General features: G+C 42.9%; 1 protein-coding gene across 2 annotated transcripts; it reads right to left on the bottom strand.

The window, feature by feature from the left end:
• Window positions 1-57: 57 nt before the first annotated feature.
• Window positions 58-22,452, bottom strand: LOC115582447 (uncharacterized). Of its 2 annotated transcripts, none has more exons than XM_030418424.1 (7): window positions 22,247-22,452; window positions 11,055-12,031; window positions 8,524-8,575; window positions 6,622-6,745; window positions 5,142-5,284; window positions 2,355-2,588; window positions 58-1,548 (listed from the first exon to the last, which is right to left on the bottom strand). In XM_030418424.1, the coding sequence occupies exons 1-7, from the start codon at window positions 22,325-22,327 to the stop codon at window positions 862-864; spliced, it is 2,298 nt and encodes a 765-aa protein (XP_030274284.1). In that variant the 5' UTR covers window positions 22,328-22,452; the 3' UTR covers window positions 58-861. The 2 variants fall into 2 exon arrangements, with proteins under 2 accessions (XP_030274284.1, XP_030274283.1); XM_030418423.1 differs by having other exon boundaries at window positions 2,355-2,591; window positions 22,247-22,451.
• Window positions 22,453-22,510: the final 58 nt, after the last annotated feature.

Here is a 22,510-nt window from a genome sequence, read left to right as displayed (position 1 = left end):
TTTTGTTTTCTGTTGTTGGTTTATTTGTATTTTGCATTAGATCAAGGACACAACACGTGAGTGACATAGCCTTTATTAAAACTTTACATTAATTCATAACTCATTTTAAATACTATTGTGATTCCTAGTTCTTTTTTTTCTACATAGGTGTATATTAGTACTCTAAATGCTTTTACTTTATTCTGATTTCCCTTTTATAATCCAGCATGAGCCTTAAGAGTACGTAACGTAAAGCATACACTGTTGCAACATTAATATTTATGTACGATCTATGCTCTGCACAACACTTTTGGGTAATAAGTAATTGTATAAGCATTTATTAGCCTGTGCTAAAAAAAAAAAAAAACATTAACCACATGAAGAACCATGTTAAGGAAAAAGCAGAAAATCCGGCACAAGACAACTACAACAACGTCTATAATGAATGAGCTACTGACAGCAGAGTGCAATGGTTGGAGTACTATGATTGACTGAACAGTGAATAAATCTGGATTAAAAAGTGCTCCTAGAAGTTGGGGGTTGTGGAGTACTCACTCAGAAAATACTTGTCATGTTGTTCATGTTTGCAATAAATCATCTTTTTTTTTTTTTTTAAACATAATACCACAACAGTCAGTGCCTTGGCATAGTAAGCAGCATATTATTCCATCTTTGTCCAAAAACATCTTTATAAAAATAGAAAACAACTAGAGAAAGGAGAATATATTTGCCAGCAGGAGGCTACAGTATATGTAGTAATCATTTTGTAAAAGTTGATTTTCGGAAGTTAAAGACGTAAGTTATACATTTCACAAAGTGGCAGAAATACATAACTGGCCCACCAGAGTCCCTGCTCTTTTCACGCACTTAAAGCCTGTCTGGTCACATCTGGTTGGTCACGCTGCACAGCACTCTGGACTGACCGAGAGACGGCTGGCTGTCACTGACTGAGTTTGACTCGGTCATGGTGGTGAATGGACAAACCCCGCCTGAAACCTGGCTCCCCCACGGCCTCCACTCTGGTCTGGCCCTCTGGTTCTTGGGGCTGGTGCTGGTGCTTCCAACGACGGGCCACTTCCCCTCGTGTGTCCCCCTTACCGACCCATTCAGCACGGCGGGGGCAGAGGTCTGGTCCAGGTGCTCAGCCGGGACCAGAGGCTGCCGGTCCTCCTCCTCAGAGATGGCAAACACCGGCACACTGATGTGATCGCCCTCGCCTGGGAACTCGCGCCTCTTTCCCGGCTGGCCACTCTCAATCTGGGTGGAGGAAGAAGAGCTGGGGCTGGGTTCAGTGGGGGAGGCCTGGGCATGAGGAACCGCAGAAGCCTTCCCCGGGTCTGCTGTCCCGGAGAGCAGACCAAAGCAAGGCCCCGTGAAGCGTGAGCGCCGCAGGTTGCTGGTGGAGTTGAGACGCCGTTGCCTCTGGGCGGGCTGCGTAAGGGGGTAGGAGGCATTACTGATGGATGAGTCAGAGATGGTGCTGGTGTCTGCGTTGGCCTCCAGGTGGACATCAGAGAAGACCCTCCTGCTGTCGCCCCCTCTGCAGTCAGCTACCAAACTGGACGGAGCCTGAAATGATGGCAAACTATTTGTAGACCCCAGACGGAGAAGCACAGGTGTGATCAGTAATACTAAAGATGGCTCCACTCAATTAAAGTGACACAGTGAGCCATGCCACTGAGCTAGAATGCACACTATTAGGATCTTGTCATTTTTGGTATCTAAACAGAATGCAGCCATTTCTCATGTTACACATTAGACCATTGTGTTTCGTGCTAGGAGTAGAACAAAATGTCTGCAGTGAAAAAAGGCCTGTATGACAGAGGGGCCAGAGCTGTTCTACATCCCCAATACAACAGATACTATTGAGTGTTAGGGATTTCCTTTAACGATAGAAAATATGTACTGTAGTTAAGATGCTGGTGATTTTTTTTTTTAATTGAACAAAAAACAGGATTTAATAATCTGTTGATTCAAATGAAATCTCAAATGTTTCAAGACTGTTCTTAAAGGGTCAGGTCACCCAAACTACAAAAAAAAAAAAAACAAGTATTTTATTTATTCCTGGTGGTATCTACCATACAGACAGATTTTGAGATATTCATAACTAAGATTTCTACATCCACCTCAGTCATATGTGAAGATATCTTTACTCTCAATAATGCTGATAGCATGTTGTATTAATTATGTAAAATCAAAGCTATCGGCATCATTAAGTACAACAGGAAGTCAGCGAGAATGTTTTGTTTTTTGGGGTGAACTGACTAAGTAAGAATTACATTCCAGAGTAGAGATAATCTATATTGCAAACCTAAATGAAATTAACTCAGATGACTGCGACACACTCTAGCAACATCAAGGGTTCTAGTACTGACGCTGTCCACCAGCTTGGTGAAGGGGCTGGTGGAGTTCCAGCTGCACCACTTCTTGTGCAGCTGCGGCAGCGGAGGGAGGAAGTCCTGGAAGGTGCGTACGCTCCACGCTCTCGGCCTGGCACCGCTGCCGTCCTTGATGGACCTGCTGCCCGTAGTTGAGGTGTTGGAGTCTGGTGAGGGCCAGTCACCTGCAGGGCTGGGACCGGTGTCACTGTGTCTCAAGAACCTCTCCCGCTGCTGAGAGACACAGAATGCATAAATGTATGAATTAAAATGACCGACCCTAACCCATACTGTGAGCTCTGTTCCGTTGTTACAGAAGATTATACAAAGAGCTTCCTGAAAAATCAAAGGAAAATGTGTATATTTATAACTACAAAACAAAGAGGGGCTGGAAATAATAAATGTGTACCCAACAAACTGTCCTTTAACAAAGGTTAAAAGACAAGAGTGGCTAGAGAGGATAAACAACTAATTAGTCATGAAGATGACCAAACTATGTAAATAGCTCACATATCAGAGGTGGCATTATGCTCAAGCACTCAACTGCAGCTACGATGGTCATTGACCTGCACTGAGCAACAAGCTTGTTAGTGAATCACGCACGCATCTTTAGTATTGAGCATTGATGACTTGAAAGACTGGACTCAAGTAGTCACAATAGCGCTACTTTCTCTCATTGTAAATGTTCATGTAAAGGAAAATAGACTTTCAGGCAAGGTGAATTTATCAGATCTGTATGAATCAGACACCAAGAGACAAAGGTATTGAGAAATGACAGAAATTAGATCTCTCTTACCAAATAATAACATCTAAAGCGTAAGAAAAGCATTCTTTATTGCCTTGTCAGCCCGAAGAAGTATCAAAGCATGCAGAACATAGTACTTAAGCTGGGGATATTAGGAACTGACTGGCTGCCAGTCTGCTGACGGCACCTGCCGCATTTCCTCCTCACTCCTGAATTTCTCCCTGCACATTGTGTTGTGGACTACATTAATGGATTAACAAGAAGGAACTGGGCCTGATTAGCTTGGCCCGCTGAGTCACACAGCCAGCCAGCAAAGCACGTGTGGCTCACGTACCAATCTCAGTCATCATCTATTAAGTAAACTAAAGCTGTCAAGAGAACAACATGGGTTTTTTTTTATGATTTCAGCCACATTAGTGGTGTTGTGTGTGCATAGCTCTCACCATCTAAGCTGGACATTGCAAATCCAAACGCATGACAACTTGAGAGGACACCTTTCTGTATTGGGAGTAGTAAAGGTCGTATATGCTTGAGCAACCAAGAGAGGCTAATTGTGATTGACGGGTTGGATGTGCAAAGGCCACGTTATCCTTCCTGATCGGTCAGCTGCTGTTGATCAAGGGAGGGGGGAGGTTTTAGGGGTTGCAACCATCAGACAGAGAACGAGTCAAGATAATCCTTTGCACAGAGTCACTAGCAGCTAACTTTGTCTAGACAAGAATTAGCTTGGGGTTTAAATAAAATGTTCTTTTGGGCACTAAAGCCCCATGAACACAATGGCAACTGTTAGATTTTACACATGAGGTGAAGAATCGGCGACAGATCACATCTGCCCCCAAACTGTGGCTCTAAAGGCGACGTCTCCAGGCCCTCAAGGGGGATGCCTGGAGAAGCTTGACACACTCGCCAGAAAAAATAAAAACAAGTCTTGTAAACTTTGGACAGCGAGAAATGTACAAGGGCATTTTGATCCTAACTTCTCTGCCTTTATCTCATCGCACTGCCTACAGCAACGATTTTAAAGTCTCCTCGTTGCTTTATTGTAACAAAACTGAAGCTCTTTTTTATCAAATAGGGCTTAATGGCTAAATGCTCCTGTACATATTGTGTGGTGCTGGAAATACCACGTTAACCCAGACGTTGACCTGGCAATGACACTAAAAAGTCCAAATGGGCATTTTTCAGCGACCTTTGCCATCGTTAGCCCAAGCAACATTTCTCAAACATTATTTACATGGACGTCTGCATCGAGGACGCATACAGGCAGACCACACACTGTGTGCCAAAGCGTGCATGACACACACAAACACACACAATTGGAGCTGGGAATCTGGCTCTGTAGATAATACTCCATTAGCCTAGGCTGCAGAAAAGCTTGCCAGTCCTTCAAAAAGCTGCCAGAGCTGTTTTATGCCAACTCTTATTCCAAGAGAATACAAAAGAGAGCAGAGAAAAAAATGCTGGGTCCAACCGTTGCTTCTTCCTCAACACTCTTCCCATCTTTTTAATTATCCTCATTTCCCATTTATGTCCTCATAGTTTTTATAGTTTTAGACTGAACCATGCATATGCTAACAATGGTGTCAGCCTTATTAGAACACTGGGTCAATTCAAAGCACCGAATGCCATGTCACCTCTGATGTTCATTGGTTCAGGGTTCATTTCCCCAAAGTGACAAGATCACCCACTAAGTGTTTGGCCTTGAGATTAAATAGACAGTTTCACTGTCCACTGTGCAGCTTGTGCATGACAGGTGTCATGTCAGTCTTATGCACACCCCTGCAAAAAAAAAAAGGGTTACGACATACCTAAAGTCAACCTCATGGTGGCGTTAGAGAAAAAGTCAGGGGATCCCAAAGTCAGGATTCATCCTCTAGGGATGGTTAATGTCTGCACTAAGTTTCGTTGAAATTCCATCAAATAGTTGTTCAGAGATTTCAACTTGAACCAAAGTGGTTGATTGACTGACCGACACTGCAAGCAGTATCCTAACAAGGTAACATCACAGACAACGGTGTTGGCATGAAACCGAGCCTTACTGTATGCGGTGAGAAGGGTAGCCTGCTCGGGCTAGGGGCTGAAGATACAATGAAAACTTCATCCGCACCAAGGTCGAGTTCAGTCAGACCACTGCAGGAGAGGTCCACCTCTGCATTCTGGGAAATGTCACCACCAGCACTGACTACAGAACAAAAGAAATTAAAATGAAAATTCAAAGACAAAATATGTGAAAACACTGATAGTAAGGCCATTTTAGTTTAATTGCACCGTGACAGTGCTTGTCCATGAACTGGATTTCTGTTTAGGAGAACAATCGGTTGTTTTTGCCATTCTGGTCACGGGAAAGTGTAATTATATGCAAATGTAAAAATTTGTACATCAGTGTTTCACCACTGAAATGTCATCTATCCCAATAATCCACAATGATTTAACGTTGTCTACTTCTTTAAGTGAGGTCTGTAAGCAGCAGAGCTTATGATGCTGTACTGCAATTTAACTGGTTCACTGCAACAATATGCAGAGTAGGCTAATCTCAACTCTTCCACTTTTTATAAGCTATGTGTTTCAGTGTAAACTCCTTACACCGTGACTGGAGCACACACACAGAGGGGGACTGTACTCCCCTGTTGTTCAAACTACTCCCAGGCTGCCTTGTGGGTTAAATGCCACAACCCACAAATCTCTCAGCTTGGTTTCAGTCCCACTAACAGAGAGAGAGAGATTTGGATTGTTCCGGGATCAAGCCTGTGTGTGGCTCCAAAACGAATGCATTTTTCCTTTCCATTGAAAGGATGGAAACTCTACAGACCCACCCAGAGTCCCAAGAGGGTTCCTCATTTAAAGTAATATCTCACGACATATTTATAACACACGGGTGATTCAACCTATAACCAGTTAATGAAAACTTTTGACTCTCAGTGTTAGGTAAATCTTTCAGAGGGAAAAGTCCTGGAAGGCAAGAAAGATTTCCTGTTTTCCATTTACAGAAACATCTGTGTTTGGAAATTGTTTGGAATAAATGAAAGACTTGGGTGGTTAGCACGGGCACAGATAACCATCACTGATGAAATTACAAAGAAAGAGTACCAATTAGAGGTGCTCAACAGCAGAATATCCTATCCCACACTGTTTGATTGACAAGCAATCTCCTAAAAACATCACAGCAATTGAGGCACATTCCACAAACCCCAGGCCTTTCCCTTTTTAACGACTGCACTCAAACTTTATCAGATGACAGCGTTGCCAGGAAATGAATTAATGGCAGATTTATATTCCTGAAGGTGTTATTATCATTCCTTGAAATGATGTAGTTAAAAGTCTAAACACGTTATGTAAACATAAATCAAAATGATGACATCCACAGTAATGTGCAATTGCGGGCTTTGGGCTTGCAGCAATTCTGTAGTAGTTTGCAAAAGAACTGAGACCAACCAGAATAGAGAGTGCCAATATCAGCAATCCAATATATCAGTCTGTTCAGTGTGTGCATTCGTGTGTGCAGGTGTGTGCCTTCCCGACCTGTGTGTGGCAAGCTCTCGTTGTTGTTGTCCTGCTCTGCGGTCGCCTCCAGATTGGTCTGATTCTCAGCCATCAGCTGCAGCTCACTGACCTCAGCCCCAGTGTTCTGGACTCCCTCTGGCACCTACAAAACAAGCACACAGCACAACACCACTCAGTTTACCCACAGTGCTTCATCATGACACCAGCAGTACAAATATGTTCAGTGTTCCTAGAGGAAAGCTGCCAATGTCTTGCAATTGACAGGGACTCAGCACCAGTCAACACAAATTAATGTGTACATTGAATAAATTAGAAATACCATCCAGTGATTATTAATGTTATCTTGTTTTTGAGTTTAAATCACACTCATGTCTGCTTTTATTTCAAGAGTGTATTTTAAGTAAAGTTATTACGATGGGACCTTTAGTTAAATCTGTTCTCATTTGGTTCTAATTTCAAATTCTGTAATTAGGAATACACAATCAAAAAAAAAAAGTTATCTTTACCTTTGCAGACGTTAACATAAAGATAAAAAGAAACTGCAAACAACTCATATAATGTTGTATGGATCATTGTTGGAAAAACTGAGAAAATGTGCAAACATTTGCTCAACTGAATCAGTCTGGACTTTCTGTTGCCTTTGTTGTCACTGTGCATGTGTGTACTAGAGGTGCTCCTGCATCTGGCGCTCTGTAACACTCTATAGAGCTCTGTCTATAGCAATAACAGTGCAGGAGCACAGTTTCAAGAGGTGGATGAGAAAATATGTTTTTGTTATCAGGGCTACAACTTAAGATTATTGTCATTATTGATTTTTGATTATTGATTATCAGTACAGACCCCAAAGATATTCAGTTTACTATGTATGGCAAAGAAAAGTATTACATTTCAGAAACTGGAGGCAAATGATGCCTGGCGATTATTCAATTATCAAATAGCTGCCAGTGAATTTTCTGTTGATCGGCTGCATGGCACTAGAATTGCAAGACCCGCGATGGACAGTATTTATAAAGAGAACCAAAATCAATGGAGCAGAACCAGAGATAGTCTTTCATTCCATGCAGTCTTCATCATCCTTTGTGCACAATACAACTTGACCTTCCAACAGTTCACATCAGGGTTTCATGCATGTTTTGCTAGTAACGACTAATGTAGCATAGAGCCTCTAGCCTACAGCAGAGATGTAAAACAGGTTTGAAAGGTCTGGTGAGATGACTTATTTCTAACTCCATACCTTCAGATTTCTTTTAGTCTTTGGCCATTAACGACTCAAGTGACATTACTTGAGGCAATTTAGACAATACAAGTTTTCTGGATGCACAGAAGGCTCTATAGAACGATTAAAAGTTGGTTTAAACCAACTTTGGTGAAAAATGACCTGTTAAAGTATTGTGATGCAAGGGGTAATTGCTAAGACACAACTGACAGGGATTAGGTGAGCCAGCAGTCTTCAGTTTTAATGATAAATAGCCTCATGGGTGTCACAGAACTCGAGTGTCCTGCAGACATTTGTTGTGCATGATATAAATTGATGTGGAGAATCTAAGTAACACTAAGCACCAATTACAGGCGTTTACAAATCACTGTAACAAATTTCATGAAATGTCTCCGGCTTCATCATCAGGTTGATCAGCCTATGCTTTGAAACTGTATGACCTGATGTGAACCCGAGGTGGTGCGGCTCAGCGTGGAGTGGAGGGGCAGAACCACAACAGTTGACGGTGTTGGCTTCGGTGGGAAAGAACATTTAGAAAAAGAAGAAAAGAAATGTGCAGTGATCCCTGACAGAACTTTGTTTTCAGAGGAATGTCTGTGACAAATAAGGCAACAGAGTGAAGAAGACACGTAGGGGAGGAGAGACAGTGACACGGTGAGAGGGCAAAAGGAGAAATAATGGTGAGTATGCAGCGGCGTCTGTACCTCGGAGTTGCTGGACGCACAGGAGCTGGCTCTTTTTGGACACAGTTTGGGCCTGGAAAACATACAGTACCACAGCAATTCAGTTTATAATTACAGACATATCCAGAAACCAACTTTTATGAATGTCTGCAATTTTTTTCCCTTTCTTGGCAGAGTTTTCCCGAAAATAAAAACCCCTCTGGTGTTCACAGTTTGACCAGAAATGTAAAAAATCGACACTTTCTCATACAACTGTACTGGGATGGCAGCATTTTGAAATAGTAACCACCTCATTCGATATATAATAGCTGCAACATACCCGTGGCTGCTTCCCCCTCAATAGTCACTCTGTTGTGGTGCAGGATGCTGGAGGAGATGCGCCATGATCCCGCATTCACACATACCTCAGCTCTAGCAGTTCACATAGTGGGTCGGTACCGAGATGTTGTTTATATTTTGTCCTGTCACTTTTTCACTGCTGAGAGCTGTGTCCAGTATCTGTTTCCACTGACCCCACGGGTGGCTATGAAATATAAGATTTAAGACTGTACGGAACAGTTCGATGCAATGATGACAGACATTTCTACATTCTGTCAGTAACCTACAAAAGTCCAGTGGAGCCGTAACTGGACACTTTTACAACTGAGAAAATCACCAACACCACTTACCTAATTTTTTTTACCACGCATTCCTGTCCTGCTCATCAGTCCATATGAACCAGTGAAGCATGCAGAAATATTTGAGCGAGGTACCCTCTTATTAAAAATTACTCTCACAGCTGAATGAGTTCATTACCAGCCACGGGTCAAGTGAGAGCAATCCCTGCTGTGACTCCCTTCCACCTTTGGCTGTTTTCTGACCAGAGAGGACCTTGAGAGTTAATCTCACTGCTGCTTTAAACTAGCAAGATCTCGCCTAGCTCGCCAGGCTAGTTGTTTTCCAATGATTTCTGTGAGCTCGTTTAAATTAATAGGGGGAACAACCCGAATGAGAAAAGAACAGCCACCGAGGCCGCTCATGAGGGCTGACGTTTCTTGGGAAGGCATTTCCTAGCTTCTGAATGACTTGTGTTGTTCTTGCTAATTACACTTGCATTTTATTGAACATGTGCTTTCAATTTCCCCATCATTAATAGTGAGAACCTGTGGAGTTATTGCGCCTAGCAGATGAGCTGGAGACACTGAGCTGCATTTGAAATTAACACAAATCACATTAAACAGGGGGTGTTTCTCACAGCAAGCTCAACACTGCTGTTGACAGAAAAACCTTCTTGGATTCTGAGTCTACCCTGGACCAGTGTAAAACAGCCACCCTGTCAGAGCAGATAGAATTACAAACCTCCAAACTTAACCCCTCAGCTTGTGTTCATTGTCCCCTGGGATGGAAAAGAGGGAACAGCTTGTAAATTATACCTTTTGATTGTCTGACAATGCTGGTAGGACCAAACTCACATTGAGTTTTAATTCTCCTTGTTGTCCCTTCGCTCTCCGCCCATTCACTTTCATGCAGCCTCTGTGTTTTTGTGTGCTGGAATTGATGCCAGGTGCTGTACCTTGAATGCCCCGCTGTCTATGGTGAGAGTGCTCCACATCAAGGAGGCCGCACAGTTGCAGCCAAACCCAACTAATCTCCAAGGGTCACCACATCAGGGACCGAGGCTTCCAGCTGAGTCAACATAACAGAGTGGCGAGTCTGTATGTGCGAGCGTGTGCATCTGTATTTACTGTCAGACCAGCCCATTTTCATGCAAGGGAGAAATCAAAGACTTGTGAATTTTCTCAGGAGAGTATCTACTGAGGAACTCTGAGGGTTTATGTTTGACAAACAAAGCAAAAAAACAAGAATCCAAAGGATCTATCTGAGAGAACCAGATACTGTGTATTTACAAGAGTCTCGGTAAGAGCAGCTCTGTGAGGCTGTTTAAACACAGTGGTGCTTTGAACTACATACTCACAATAACAAGGATAAAACATGCTGATGTTTAGCAGGTACGTTTACCACATTAGTCATCTTTGTTATGCTAACATAACATTGGCTAATAAACACCAAACACAATACAACTAAGGCTGATGGCAATGAGAAACATCACTGGAGAACAGAAACATATTTGCTTTGCTGCGTGGGACTTCAAAGATCTGGGGATAATAAACCTCGTTAGGATCCATCCTCAGGGCTGTTTGAATATCTTTCTCATATTTCATGGTATTCCATCTAATAGTTAGGGATACGGATCATCAATGGCACTAAATCTGAAATATATGAATGTCTGTCAAAAATTTACAATTCAAGTATTTCCATTTTGAAGCTGTTGAGCTATTTTGCCCTAAAACAGAGTGATGGAATGAATGACTGTCCAAGATTATACAGCTATACTTTCATCCACAAATTTTACATTGTTGTTGCAATTCATTAGTGGCAAACAGAGGTCAATCTGTATTGTATTAGGCTGACTAACTGGTGGCTGCAGCACTTATCATCCCTCCTCCTTTTCTGTGTGTATTATTTTTATATTTTCTTTGCTCTCCTAAATGATCTCAATCTACTTCTGTTACCTGAACACGATGCAGAGGGCACTGGTAAGTATCATAGCGAAGAAGGCAGCTCCACTCACAGCAGCCAGCAGAGAGTCTACCTTGCTGGCTGTGGGAGAGGAGGCACGGCGCTCCCCCCCTGGCTCAGTCAGGTTGTGGTAGTGGAAGAGGAGAGCAAAGCCACGACCCCAGTGGGTGGTGGTGATGAGCTCCATGATGACCTCCACCATCTCCTGGCTGGAACCAAAAACCAGTTGGCTGCTTGGAGGCCGGTTGGAGCCACAGAACCTGGAGGAGAAGGTGATGAGGTCTGAGATGTAGAGGACGTCATGGGGGCAGGCGTCGAGCGCCGAGTGCTGGGTTTGGGGGCTGACAGCTGGAGTCTCAGTGAAGTGTGGTGGGGCAACAGTGGTCTCCTCCACAACTGTGCTTGGGTTAGAACTGGGGTTGATGTCTCCCCTGAGGTGAGGCGAGGAGGCGGAGTTGACAGCCTTGTCTCCTTGAGGTACAGCCCCAGGGAGGAGGAGAAGAGAGGGAGGAGGTGGTGAAGATGGGCCAGACGAGGCATCTGCAGATCTTTTGGCAGAATTTGAGACTTTGGCAATCTCCATCTTAGTGGACTGTTCCTGGACCACCACTTGCTTCACCTCGCCATCTTGGGAGGACTGCTGAGTCTTTGTGACGTCCCCTACACTCTGAAGCATTGGATCTTTAGCTGCTAAAGAAGTTTCATCCGCCGCTAAGCTGACGGGTGTGAACGTCACCTCTTCGTCCGCCTCTTCCTCTTCGAAATTAGAGATAGCAGAGTACTGTGAAGCGGAGTCATGGCTTTCAAACACGTCAAAGTCAAATATCTCAAGGATAAGCTGGTAATCAACAGGCACAAAGAACTGCCAAACACAGTGTGTCCCCGAGGAGTAGTTGTAGGGGAAGCCAGGGGACAGAATGAGGCCTTGGACATCCACCACATCCACCTTGGCACCACAGTCAAAGTATACCTGCAATAAGAATCATATTAAGTTAGTCATGTCATAATATACAATCTGCTTTGTAATTGATAAACTGCTACCATAGCATTTCAGTAGTTTCTCAGTCAGATCCATTATCCTTCACAGCTCCACCCCATCATCCAAATACACTTCTGGCTCCAAAAAAAGAAGATGGCAACAGCCGTAACACCATACTCATGGTTTTGAAATGGTAGTCCACGGAAGAATCTTGCATTTTAAGATTTATTTTAGGCACTGACTAACACCCCTGTCAATTAACATGATTCATAAAGGTCTACAGGTAAAGCTCAGCACAAATTCTGCCTGGGTTAGGGCTTTTGATTCCCGCCCATGCTAGCGATCATGCCATTCTTCAGCATTGTGTTGACCAGTATTATATAACACTCTTCATAAATTCGGAGTCGAGTCATGTACTCAGATAAGGGCAACCAAGCGATTAAGTTCTTTATGTCAAAAGCACCAACAACCGAGGTGCCTATCAGAAAATAATACACTCAACTTGAAGTCTGATTACTCACAGACGTAAACCAGCTTGAAACTGAACTATTCAACTCTGCTGTTCTGCCTTCTTTATCAAAGCCTGTGCTTTGCCTGTTTTGCCTGCTCGGGTAACCCTGGGGAGAGTATTTCTTCAAACATGCTGGCTGTAATTCTTCCCAGGTGTGTGGGGATGTAAGGGGGACCTGAGGCATAAGCAGAGGCAGATGTGTGGCTGGGCCAAGGAGTCGAGGACCAGACCTTTGTAGGGGGCCTGTGTGTTTATGAGCTTTCCTGTTGGCTTTGGTTCTGGACTGTGGGAATGACCCAGACTGGCGGACCCCCATGCCAGACAGGTAACAAACCAACAACCGCGGGCGACACTTGTGCTCTGGACTGGGCTTAAAGCATAAGAGATCACGTTGAGAATGCAGTTTAGATGGGAGCTGGGAAAGAGGGCAACAGGGATATGAGGACAGCTAAGGTTTATGGAGCCAGACAGGCACTTTGATTTCTCCATGGACCATCTATCCCCATCCGAAGGCACGCATCAATGGCATTCCTCAGTCGGTATATTTTAAGTAGCCAAATCTACTAGTAATTTTCAGTCACGACTAGAAGAGAGGACCACTCAGTCAGCCCGCCGGTCATTAGGATCAAACCAAAAGCCTTCTCTGTAGTTGATACAGCTGACAGTCTCACAGCCAGGCAGATACATGGAAGGTCAGAGGGGGCAACAAGGGAGGCACCATCTATGTAACTAAAGGAAATATGTGTCAACAGTCAGCTGGGTGTCAGAAGTTAGATGTTAAGACAAATTGTGATCCGAGTTCTGTTCTTATGCTGGAATTTCATTTAAAAGTCCAGTCAGTAGGACGTAGGGGAGTTTAGGGGCAAACGATTTGTATTATCACCTGAAACTAAGAATCTTCGTGTTTTCTTCCTGTTTTCGTTACTTTACAATGAGCCCTAGAGACAGCAGTTTCTCTTCCACAGAGTCCACCAAGTTGTACTGCCATATTTCTACAGTGGCCCACAATGTACAAACTAAACACTGGCTACAGAGAGAGCCTTTTCGTATTTATTGACCACTGGAGGGGAAGTTGAAACAAGGGATGCTCAGTTGGTTGCAGTATTGGTTAGTTACCTTTCCTACGCATATCTTAGTGGGAATGTAGTAATTCAGCGATGGTCTGCATCACCAAAGTTATTTTCATGATCTCACAGGTGTCTACTTTCTGTTCAGAATGATAAAATATTTGCCCAGGGAAAAACCAGTGTTTATATCTGATATTTCCACAAAACAAGCTGCTCCACTCTACTCTTGTGCTGGAACCTACTGTATGTCAAGTCTGCTGGTCGGGGTCTGCCAGTTGCTGGAACAGTCTGCGGAAATACCGCATTCAGATTTTGGTTACGTCTCAGGCAAACATTTAATCTTTCCGGGCAGACAGTAATCTGTTGGACTGAGAGAAAACCTCAGAAGGTATAGGAAGCTGCTTAAAAAACAACAACATTTTAATCCTCCTCCAAACATTTGCATACGGAATGCGACTGCATGCTGCTGAGACCAAATTACAGGACACATATACAGTGCTGAGGTCACAGATGGGGCAATGTTTACGTGAACAATACCACAGGCGTAAACCGCATGTTGCGTAAGACAAGTCACCAGTCTCCTTTACAATTCCATGAAATGCAAAGTGAAAGTATGCATCTAACCAAAAATGCTCATTTGTAAAACAAATCAACGAGCTCACTACAGGACAAGCCAAAGCCATAGTTTCTCCATTACAGTTACAAACAGTAGTGCTGACACTGACCTGTCTTTGACATGAGAGGAATGTTTCCTCACTCTTTTTCATCCTAAATGTGGTTTTACACTGCTAATTTTTAATATTTTAGCTAGTTACCAAAAGTCCCTCAAAATGTTGATCATTGAAGTACTTTTTAATGACTGTATTTGGCCGTTTTTCTCCATGACTTACATTTGAAAGCAATTACATAAGTGCAAGACAAACAACACTTGCAATGCCTTCACACTTACAAGAAATGAATGTGCTACAGCAAAGAATTACACGGATGACATTTGAACGGGCCAAATGCCATTCCTGCTGAGGTTAGAGAGACTAAGCCGATTTGGGGTTCACAGTGTTTTCAGCAGGGTTGCGCAATGAGGGGAACCACTTCACAATATGGGGGCATAACAGGGGGAAGAGAAGGACAGAGTGTCCCCTTTCAGGGTAAAAATGACCAGCAATGAGAAAACGTATGTTTGTGGATTTATCTTTGTCATATTGCCGCTTTGCTAGACTTTACTCAAACTCCCTTAAAGATGTATTTTACTCTAAAATAAATAAATAAATAAATGAAAATATGTAGTAAATAATGCTCATCTGTACATCAATAGTCTATGATGTGAAATCCTGTATCTGATGAAAGAGAACTGTGTCATGGACGGAGACTGTGTCATCTCTCCCACCAGGACGAGGCGGCTGGGAGGTCCCCAGCACCCTGGGATGTGCATGCTAGACTACACATGAAAGGGCTCCAAAGTGCCACTGTGTCGAATGGAAATGGGACATTCTTATAATGCCAAACATCTCAGTTCTGTTACATCACAGGCCGCTCCACTGGCAGGCCGCTAATTATTCAAGGATGCCTTTTCTCATGGCGGAACAATGGGCTGCAGTGCCGTTTTGGTGAGCCACTACACAAACAGGGAGGGAGGATTATATTTTAATGAAGTGATGCTAATAAGTACAAGGCAAGCTGAAAGTTTACATAAGAGCCGGCTGGGTCCTTGCGCCCCAGTTGTGCCACTGACAGGGGCTTCCCTGGACAGAAGTAGATCAACTGAGCACATAATTGTCTGAAGTGACTTGTTCAGTGAAACATCAGACCAGCTGCTGTCATTACTGAGAGGCCCCGCACAAACAGTATTGTTCTATCGTTGTCACTTTGCGTCAGTACATCCTTTTTTTTAAAGAAGAAAAAAGGTCAATCACATTCCATGATGAGGATCATAAACGTGTCTAACTACCTCAGAGGAAACTTTAAATTCTCTCGCTGATGAAGTGGAGCTGACTTGTTTATTTAGTACCATCATATTATACATGACTCATTATTATGTACAATCAGCTCAAGTTGGAACAGTGTTTAAAACGCAGATAAAAACAGAATTAAACAATCTGCAAACCAACTAAGCCCCAAGCCCATTCGGTAATATCGTTTAAACAATCAGTGGTGAACCTTGGTGACCCTTTTGAGGATACTTCTTTGCATTAAAAAACAATATGTTTCTTTACTGGTTTGAATCTCTTCCCCAAAACTACATAGTGCCACTATAAATATAGTGTCCTTGTACTATTTTGATTGAGTAAAAAGATTGTCAAAAACAGCAATTTTTGGGGGAATCAGGTTTTATAGCACTGCTATTATATTATTATTTCCCTAATTTAAGTTTCAATTTAAAACTAACTGAAACAATTTTAACCTGAATATAATTTTCTATGATAGACTGCTTATGGTCAGATAAGTGATAAACAAAAGCTTGTACCTAAAAGTTCATTAAGTCCTCTCTGTGCAGTAAAAAGGCGAGCATGGCAAAATAAACTTTGTCAGTTCACCTCTATCTGACAAGACAGTAGTCTGCAGTCAGACATAACTGTTGACTGTAACATGGATTTTTTTTTAAACCACCCAGGCTGACGACACTGCTGTGAAAACTCTGCAACACGAGCCGGCTTCTGCTGAAGTACTGTGTGTGTACTGGAGTACACACACACACACACACACACACACACACACACACACACACACACACACACACACACACACACACACACACGGCCTCTCATGCACAAACAGCCCTGGACTGGCTCATAAACAGGCAGGCGGGCCCCTCAAAAGGGGGCAGGAATCCTCACCAGCCCTGTTTACTGGAGGAGAAAAGTGACACTGCTTCACAGGCTAGCGCTTCAGCAGCAGCAGCAGTCCGCTCGGGATGCTTTACAATCACACTCAATTCCTCTGCTCTGGACCACCAATATCAGCAAATTAAAATACCATTAGCCTTAACTGAATCAAGTACCTTTTGACAGGGTTTGAGATTTGAGGGTAGATAGAGAAGAAAAATATACAAGAATGTAATGTAGCAACATATTTAATTTGTCAGTCAGCTATACATTAGATCAGCCATTAAAACGTGATTGATTCCTAAAAAAGGACATATTAAGAATTTATTATATTTAATTCATTTATCAATGATGGGGATCAGGCTAACCTGACCACACATTCAAATTAAAAGCTGAAGCATTTACCAAGATTAGAAGTGTCACTAACTGATTTAGAATGAAAAGTACTTATTCTGAAAATCCAACACATGATGGGGAATTTCCTTGATTTGCATTGGCGCAAGCGGATGCAGACTTGCCATACAGTAGTGCAGATTACACAGACCTGAGAGGTCAGTGCATGGGAAAATGTTAGGAACTGTTTGTCTTTTCAAAAACATCAGTTTCCCCTATCGTACCTATCATGAACAGAGGCATGCAGCTGAAAAGAGGCTAGAATGGGATTTTTTAAGTTTCGAGACAGCTGACTCAGCAGCTGCATCTCAATGTCAGCAAGATGCCCCGTGTGGTTTTATATTTTGTGCAGCTCCCTCCAAATGCAGATAGAAAAGCAGCTCCTTGAGGTCATTCTCCACAGCTGTGAGAAGTGCTGATACTCGAGCCCAGGATTTATCACATATCTCCCCTGTGATGTCAATGCCTCTCCTGGTGGGCTCATGTCAGTGGCTCTGGTTCAAGCCAGGGTGAGTTTACAAACAACTGGTGTGGCGGTCTGATTAAGCCCAGGCATTTCTAGGGTCGCCCACGTTGGCCACTGCAGCGCTGGCTCAGCACATTTTCATTATGGGTGACTTATGAAAAGGCCTCTTTGAGCAAATACATGTTCGATCGACATTTTATTTACAGGGCCGTCATGGGACGTTCACCGTAGCATGCTTGAAAAAGTGGAACGTTGGAAATTATTACCGCTGTGGTCGTCCAACTTGCACAGATATGTGACTGGGTGAGGGAGAGGACAGGCAGATGCAGACTCTCTCCTCCATGTCTGTGGTGTAGGACCTATTAACATATTTCCTCTAGAAAGAGCTGCTGATGCCGCTGCTGTGGTAGCTGTTAAACCTGTGGAGCCCTGTGGTGACCTTAACTCCACAATGGTTTCAAACGGTTTGGAGAAATCTTTTCCAGATTTTGGAATGTGATCCTGTAAATGCGTCCAAGATAATTAGTCTTTCTGCAGCACGTCAGTGAGGAGCCTGATTGTGTAGGCTGGGCTGCACTGTACTGACACAATTAAACTGCAATCAGTCAGAGTCTAAATGGACACAGCAACACTTCCAAGTGCAACCACAGCATCCAAATTGCCAGATAAGCATATCTTTATTGGAATATCATCTCCAGCAACACTGAACTACAGTATGTTTTTTGAGAATTGTCATGAAAGCTGTTAATTCCATGGCTATAAAAGAATCCGAACTGCCCTCTACTCCAAAATGTAGTGATTTATCTCATCTTCAGGGAAGATACAATGAAGCCGTATGTTAGGCTGTACATATATAATTCAAATTATCTAATTCAAATGTGTAGGAATGCAAATAACGATTGTTTTCATTATTGATTAATCGTTTGGTCTACAAAATGTCAAAGAAATCTGAACTGCTCATCACTGTTTCCCAGAGCCCCAAATCTTCAAATGGCTTTGTTTGTCCAACCAGTAAATCCTTTCATTTTAAAAGCTGGAACCGGCAAATGTTACACTGAAATTCACCTTAGCTGCTCTGATGTGTTAACTTAGCCCCATAACGGCCTCTTTCATCTATTGACATTACATTTCAGTCACAAAGCCAAGCATCTGATTACATTTTTTTTAAATAAAATTCAGGGCATCTTTATAAATCTTATTAGGGTGTTAACCAAACTCAGTGCTGTTGTAAAGGTATTTCAAGAATCTGCAACGACTATGCTATCCAACTGGATGAAAAACTGTTCCAACGGCTGCATGATAAGAATTATTTTCATCCTGTTTTTTCCAAGTTGCGACTCCATTTCTTATCCAGGGAGCTGGAAACAACATATTTCTTTATCCCTGCTTTGTTTGGGGAAAACAAAATCACTACTTGGGGAAAAAACCTGTCTCACTGTGAAGCAGATGGAAAGACTTTTTCACCCAAAGCAATAGAAGAGTCTGTTTGAAAATCAAGAAGTACCTTCAGAACAGTTTTAAGTCGTGTTTAACCAGGTTTTTCCAAAGGTGCTGGGTTTTTATGTTTTTCAAAATGGGATACTGAACTCTGAATGTGATGGTGATACATCAGAGGTTCATCTGGGGGCAAAAAGTAAATCCTCTTGTCTCAGGTCTGTGCTCTCGGCAGGCTGGTGTCTGTCCCCAGCCAAAGATTGTTTACATAAAAGAAGCCTCACTCAATAACACCTCTGTATAACCCCGGGTGGAGCGATTTTGGAGTCCAAACAACTCCAATAGAGTGATTCATGGTTGCTACAGATCGCTTAAAGGTAGGGAAGGGCGGTTCTGAGGAAAGACAGTTGAGTCTCATTCCCAGGATGTCAAATACAGACACTTTGGGTTGGTATTCGGTCTGAAATTCTCACCCAAAGTGTCAATATTTGACAGCCTGGGAATGACACTCAACAATTAACTATTCACAATATTAGAAGGACTTGCGACCTCCCCAAAAAAATCTTTGTGCTGAACTGAAACCTTTTAAATAGGAGAGTAAATCAAAGGCAATTTATGCCAAATTCAGATGTTATTTTGAAAGCTTAAATCAGCCATCACATTTCCAGCGTGCAGGATTCAGTGGCATTTCGCAGTGAGGTTGAAGACGGCAACCAGCTGAACGCCCCTCATCTCACCCTCCCCTACAATTGCTGCTGCTTTCAACTGAACAACGTACAGGTCTGCATCTGCAACCGAGTCGCTTTCACTAACTCTCTCAGTCAGACTCACTGCTCATCACTCTGTCTATGTCCCTATTCTATCCACCCCGTCTCTGCAAAAGTCCTACTGCGCTCCACTGACACACGTTGACATGTTTATCTTTTGACAGACTCTGTGTGCTTCTGTTGTCAGATAAACCATGGGAGGAACAAGTGAATTCACAGTTCACTGGGATCCTACAACTCAACTCAATTAGAGAGAAATGTCCCTTTTTCAAGTGAAAATAAAACCGTCCGAAAGACAGAGCGGTGCCGGAAAAACAAAGATCAAATTCACTCTCTCCCGTCCGCAGCGCTGGATTGTGGACCGGCAGACTTGGATGCCTCCCATTTTTTTTGCGAGGGGGATAGAATAAATTCCAAGCTTGTTTATGCTGTTCCAAAAATCAACTTAATACAAAAGGGGAGCGGAGGACAAAGACATCATTTACCGTGCCCCCTCAGGCAGATAATTGCAAAGATAGTGAGCACCCTATGCACACAGGAACTAAAGCTGGAGATGCTGACAATTCAATATAGCAAGGGCTTTTGTTGTCCATTTCCAAGAATTGTGCTGCTGAGCCGCCATGGTCCATCAGCGGAAGAGAACAACTCTTGACAGGTGGAAGCTTCTCCTTGATGACCAGACGGTCTTGATTTCCTAGAGATCTGTGTTAAGGATGCTATGCTATAGCAACAGCCACTGCCTGCATGTTGGACATTATTTTTCATCACACATAAACCAAAAACAGACAAAGATATGTGATCAGAAGACTGAATAGGTGATGCACAGTTTGGATCCTTTGGTTGTATGACTCCACAACAAGATTTGGCAGGAAACAAGCGAACATCCCCGTCATTTTTAGAATGCTGCGGCTTAGATTCAATTTCCAAGACCACAGGAATAACATAGCAGCTATTCAGCCTGAGACGCATTCACCTTTTAGACTGCCTTCCACAACAACGTGTGCGTGGCAAACAAAGTCGATGAGATCTATCTTTCCCCCAACAGAGACAGCCGACACTGCTAGGGATGCACATGACATGGTGGTGATCAAATTGCATTCTAACAAACGCGTGCACTCGCTGAATTAGACAGGTTTTTTTTTTTTTCTGTTCTGCACAATGAACCATCACTGTCCCTCGCTTCAGGAGCAAGTACTCCGCATCCCTGCTGCGGTCTAAAGTAAACATGATTGTTCCAGGTGGCTCACAATGTACATCAACAAGCCCTGTCATCCTAAGGTACATGTGTAGCCGTGTATAAATATGAAACCAAATAACAAGGGTGACACCTCAAGTTATGGCATCAGAACAACTTTTTAAACCTCAGCCAGTCAACTCGATATACAGCTAAGCCTAACTAACCTGCTGGCAGGAGCTCTGACTTTACCACAGGAGGAGCTAAAACATGTCCAACATGAATCACAGCCCGGTTGAATGAGAAACATGCCCGGGAAACAACCCACGACTTTTTGTGTTCCTGTTTTTATCAGAGAAACTTTTTTTGATCGCGAACCACTCGCATGTCAGAGGCAAAAAAAAAAAAAGCTTGGGAAATCGCCTCAATGAGTATGAAAAAGCACAACATAAGGTTTACATGCTCTCAATGTGGTTCCCATTTCAGCAGTTTGGACTCTGCATGCCATTCTCTGACTCTGTGCAGTGCAGTTACATCAAAACATCCCCTTTAAAGCCCCAGAGGATATACTGTGACACGTACGGAGCTGGGTACTTTTTAAAAACAGAAATAAAAACTTTACGAAAGTGTGCCTTCCATGGAAAAGGTGGAAAAGCTATTCAGCATGATGTAAGGTGATTAAAACAGTCTGGCTATGGCTAACGCTACAGGGTTTTTTTTTCCTTTTTTTCTTCCCCCACTGGATTTCACTGTTTTGGATTGTCAAAAAACACATGGGATACTTTAACAAAATAAACAACAAAACTGGACTATCCTTGTCCGAATGCAAAGATACATTTCAGTTAATTTGTTTTGAGCTTACATACATGACTCGGATGTATTGGCTCAATGTTTTGGACGGACACAGTTTCAAAAAACAAGACCATACTGTTAACCTCTTTATGACCTAATGTAGTTTGTTTCCTCTGTAACAGCCCCACAACCAGCGTAAGAGAACGTAATGTTACGCGATATTTTGTTATCAAACAGAGCGTGCACAAAACTCAACTGTAAAAATTGTTCATTTAAAGTTCATAGCTCAATGCCCAACTTGTTTACGCCGTAATGCGTGAGTTTGGATGTTTTTCGAAATAAAGTGGTCTCTTGATAAAGTCGGCATACATCTCATTTAATAAAAATCTTTCACAGTATTAAAATGTCACCTTTCAAACATGGGTTCATACGTGCCACTTCTCGCTGGCGCCTGCAACCCTGTACTGTATTCTGAAGGTACACAAATTGTTGACAATGCCGACGAGCTAGATTTAAATTTAAAATGCAGCTGACGCAAGAGCTGCCTTGTGCATCGGATGTATGCCGAATTGAATGGTGGTACCGAACCTTTCATAAAATAACTCACTTAAAGTCCCTTGGCGTCAGAGTGTTTGCCGAGAAGCAAACAATCGTTGAATATGAAGATTAACGAACGCAGTCCGTGGCTTGACTCTCTCCATATAAGTGAACACGGCACTCAACTGGGCAGGAGGTAAAGCTTGTGAATTATTGCCAGCTTATTGTCAGCAAATGTCAACTTACTTTCTGCGCAACGCATCCCATCACGAAGAGTAGATATGCTGTCACAAACACATGTGCCCCAAGCGACGTAACACAACTCATTTTCCTGTAATTGTTCCTGTTTTAATGCGACGCACAGTGAACCGTATCCCGCTCCTCCGCTTCCCTCTCATTCACCTGAAGTATCGGGAGCGCGCTTCCATCGTTCATGGGAGAACTCGAACACAGGACCAGACCCCTAGATAAAAACTGTCCTGTCGTGGCATGGAAGAAACAAACATTGAG

This window comes from Sparus aurata, chromosome 5, assembly GCF_900880675.1.
Source record: "Sparus aurata chromosome 5, fSpaAur1.1, whole genome shotgun sequence".
NCBI lineage: Eukaryota > Metazoa > Chordata > Actinopteri > Spariformes > Sparidae > Sparus > Sparus aurata.
The sequence above is the reverse complement of the archived record's forward strand: the minus strand, read 5'-3'. Positions and strand labels throughout refer to the sequence as shown.

Coding starts and splice junctions, on each gene's coding strand:
- LOC115582447 (XM_030418423.1), bottom strand. CDS start 22,327: ATGAGTTGTGTTACGTCGCTTGGGGCACATGTGTTTGTGACAGCATAT. Junction 8,576..11,054: donor GCCCTCTGCATCGTGTTCAG/GTAACAGAAGTA, acceptor TATGTTTTCCAG/GCCCAAACTGTGTCCAAAAA. Junction 2,592..5,141: donor TACCCTTCTCACCGCATACA/GTAAGGCTCGGT, acceptor TGTGTCTCTCAG/CAGCGGGAGAGGTTCTTGAG.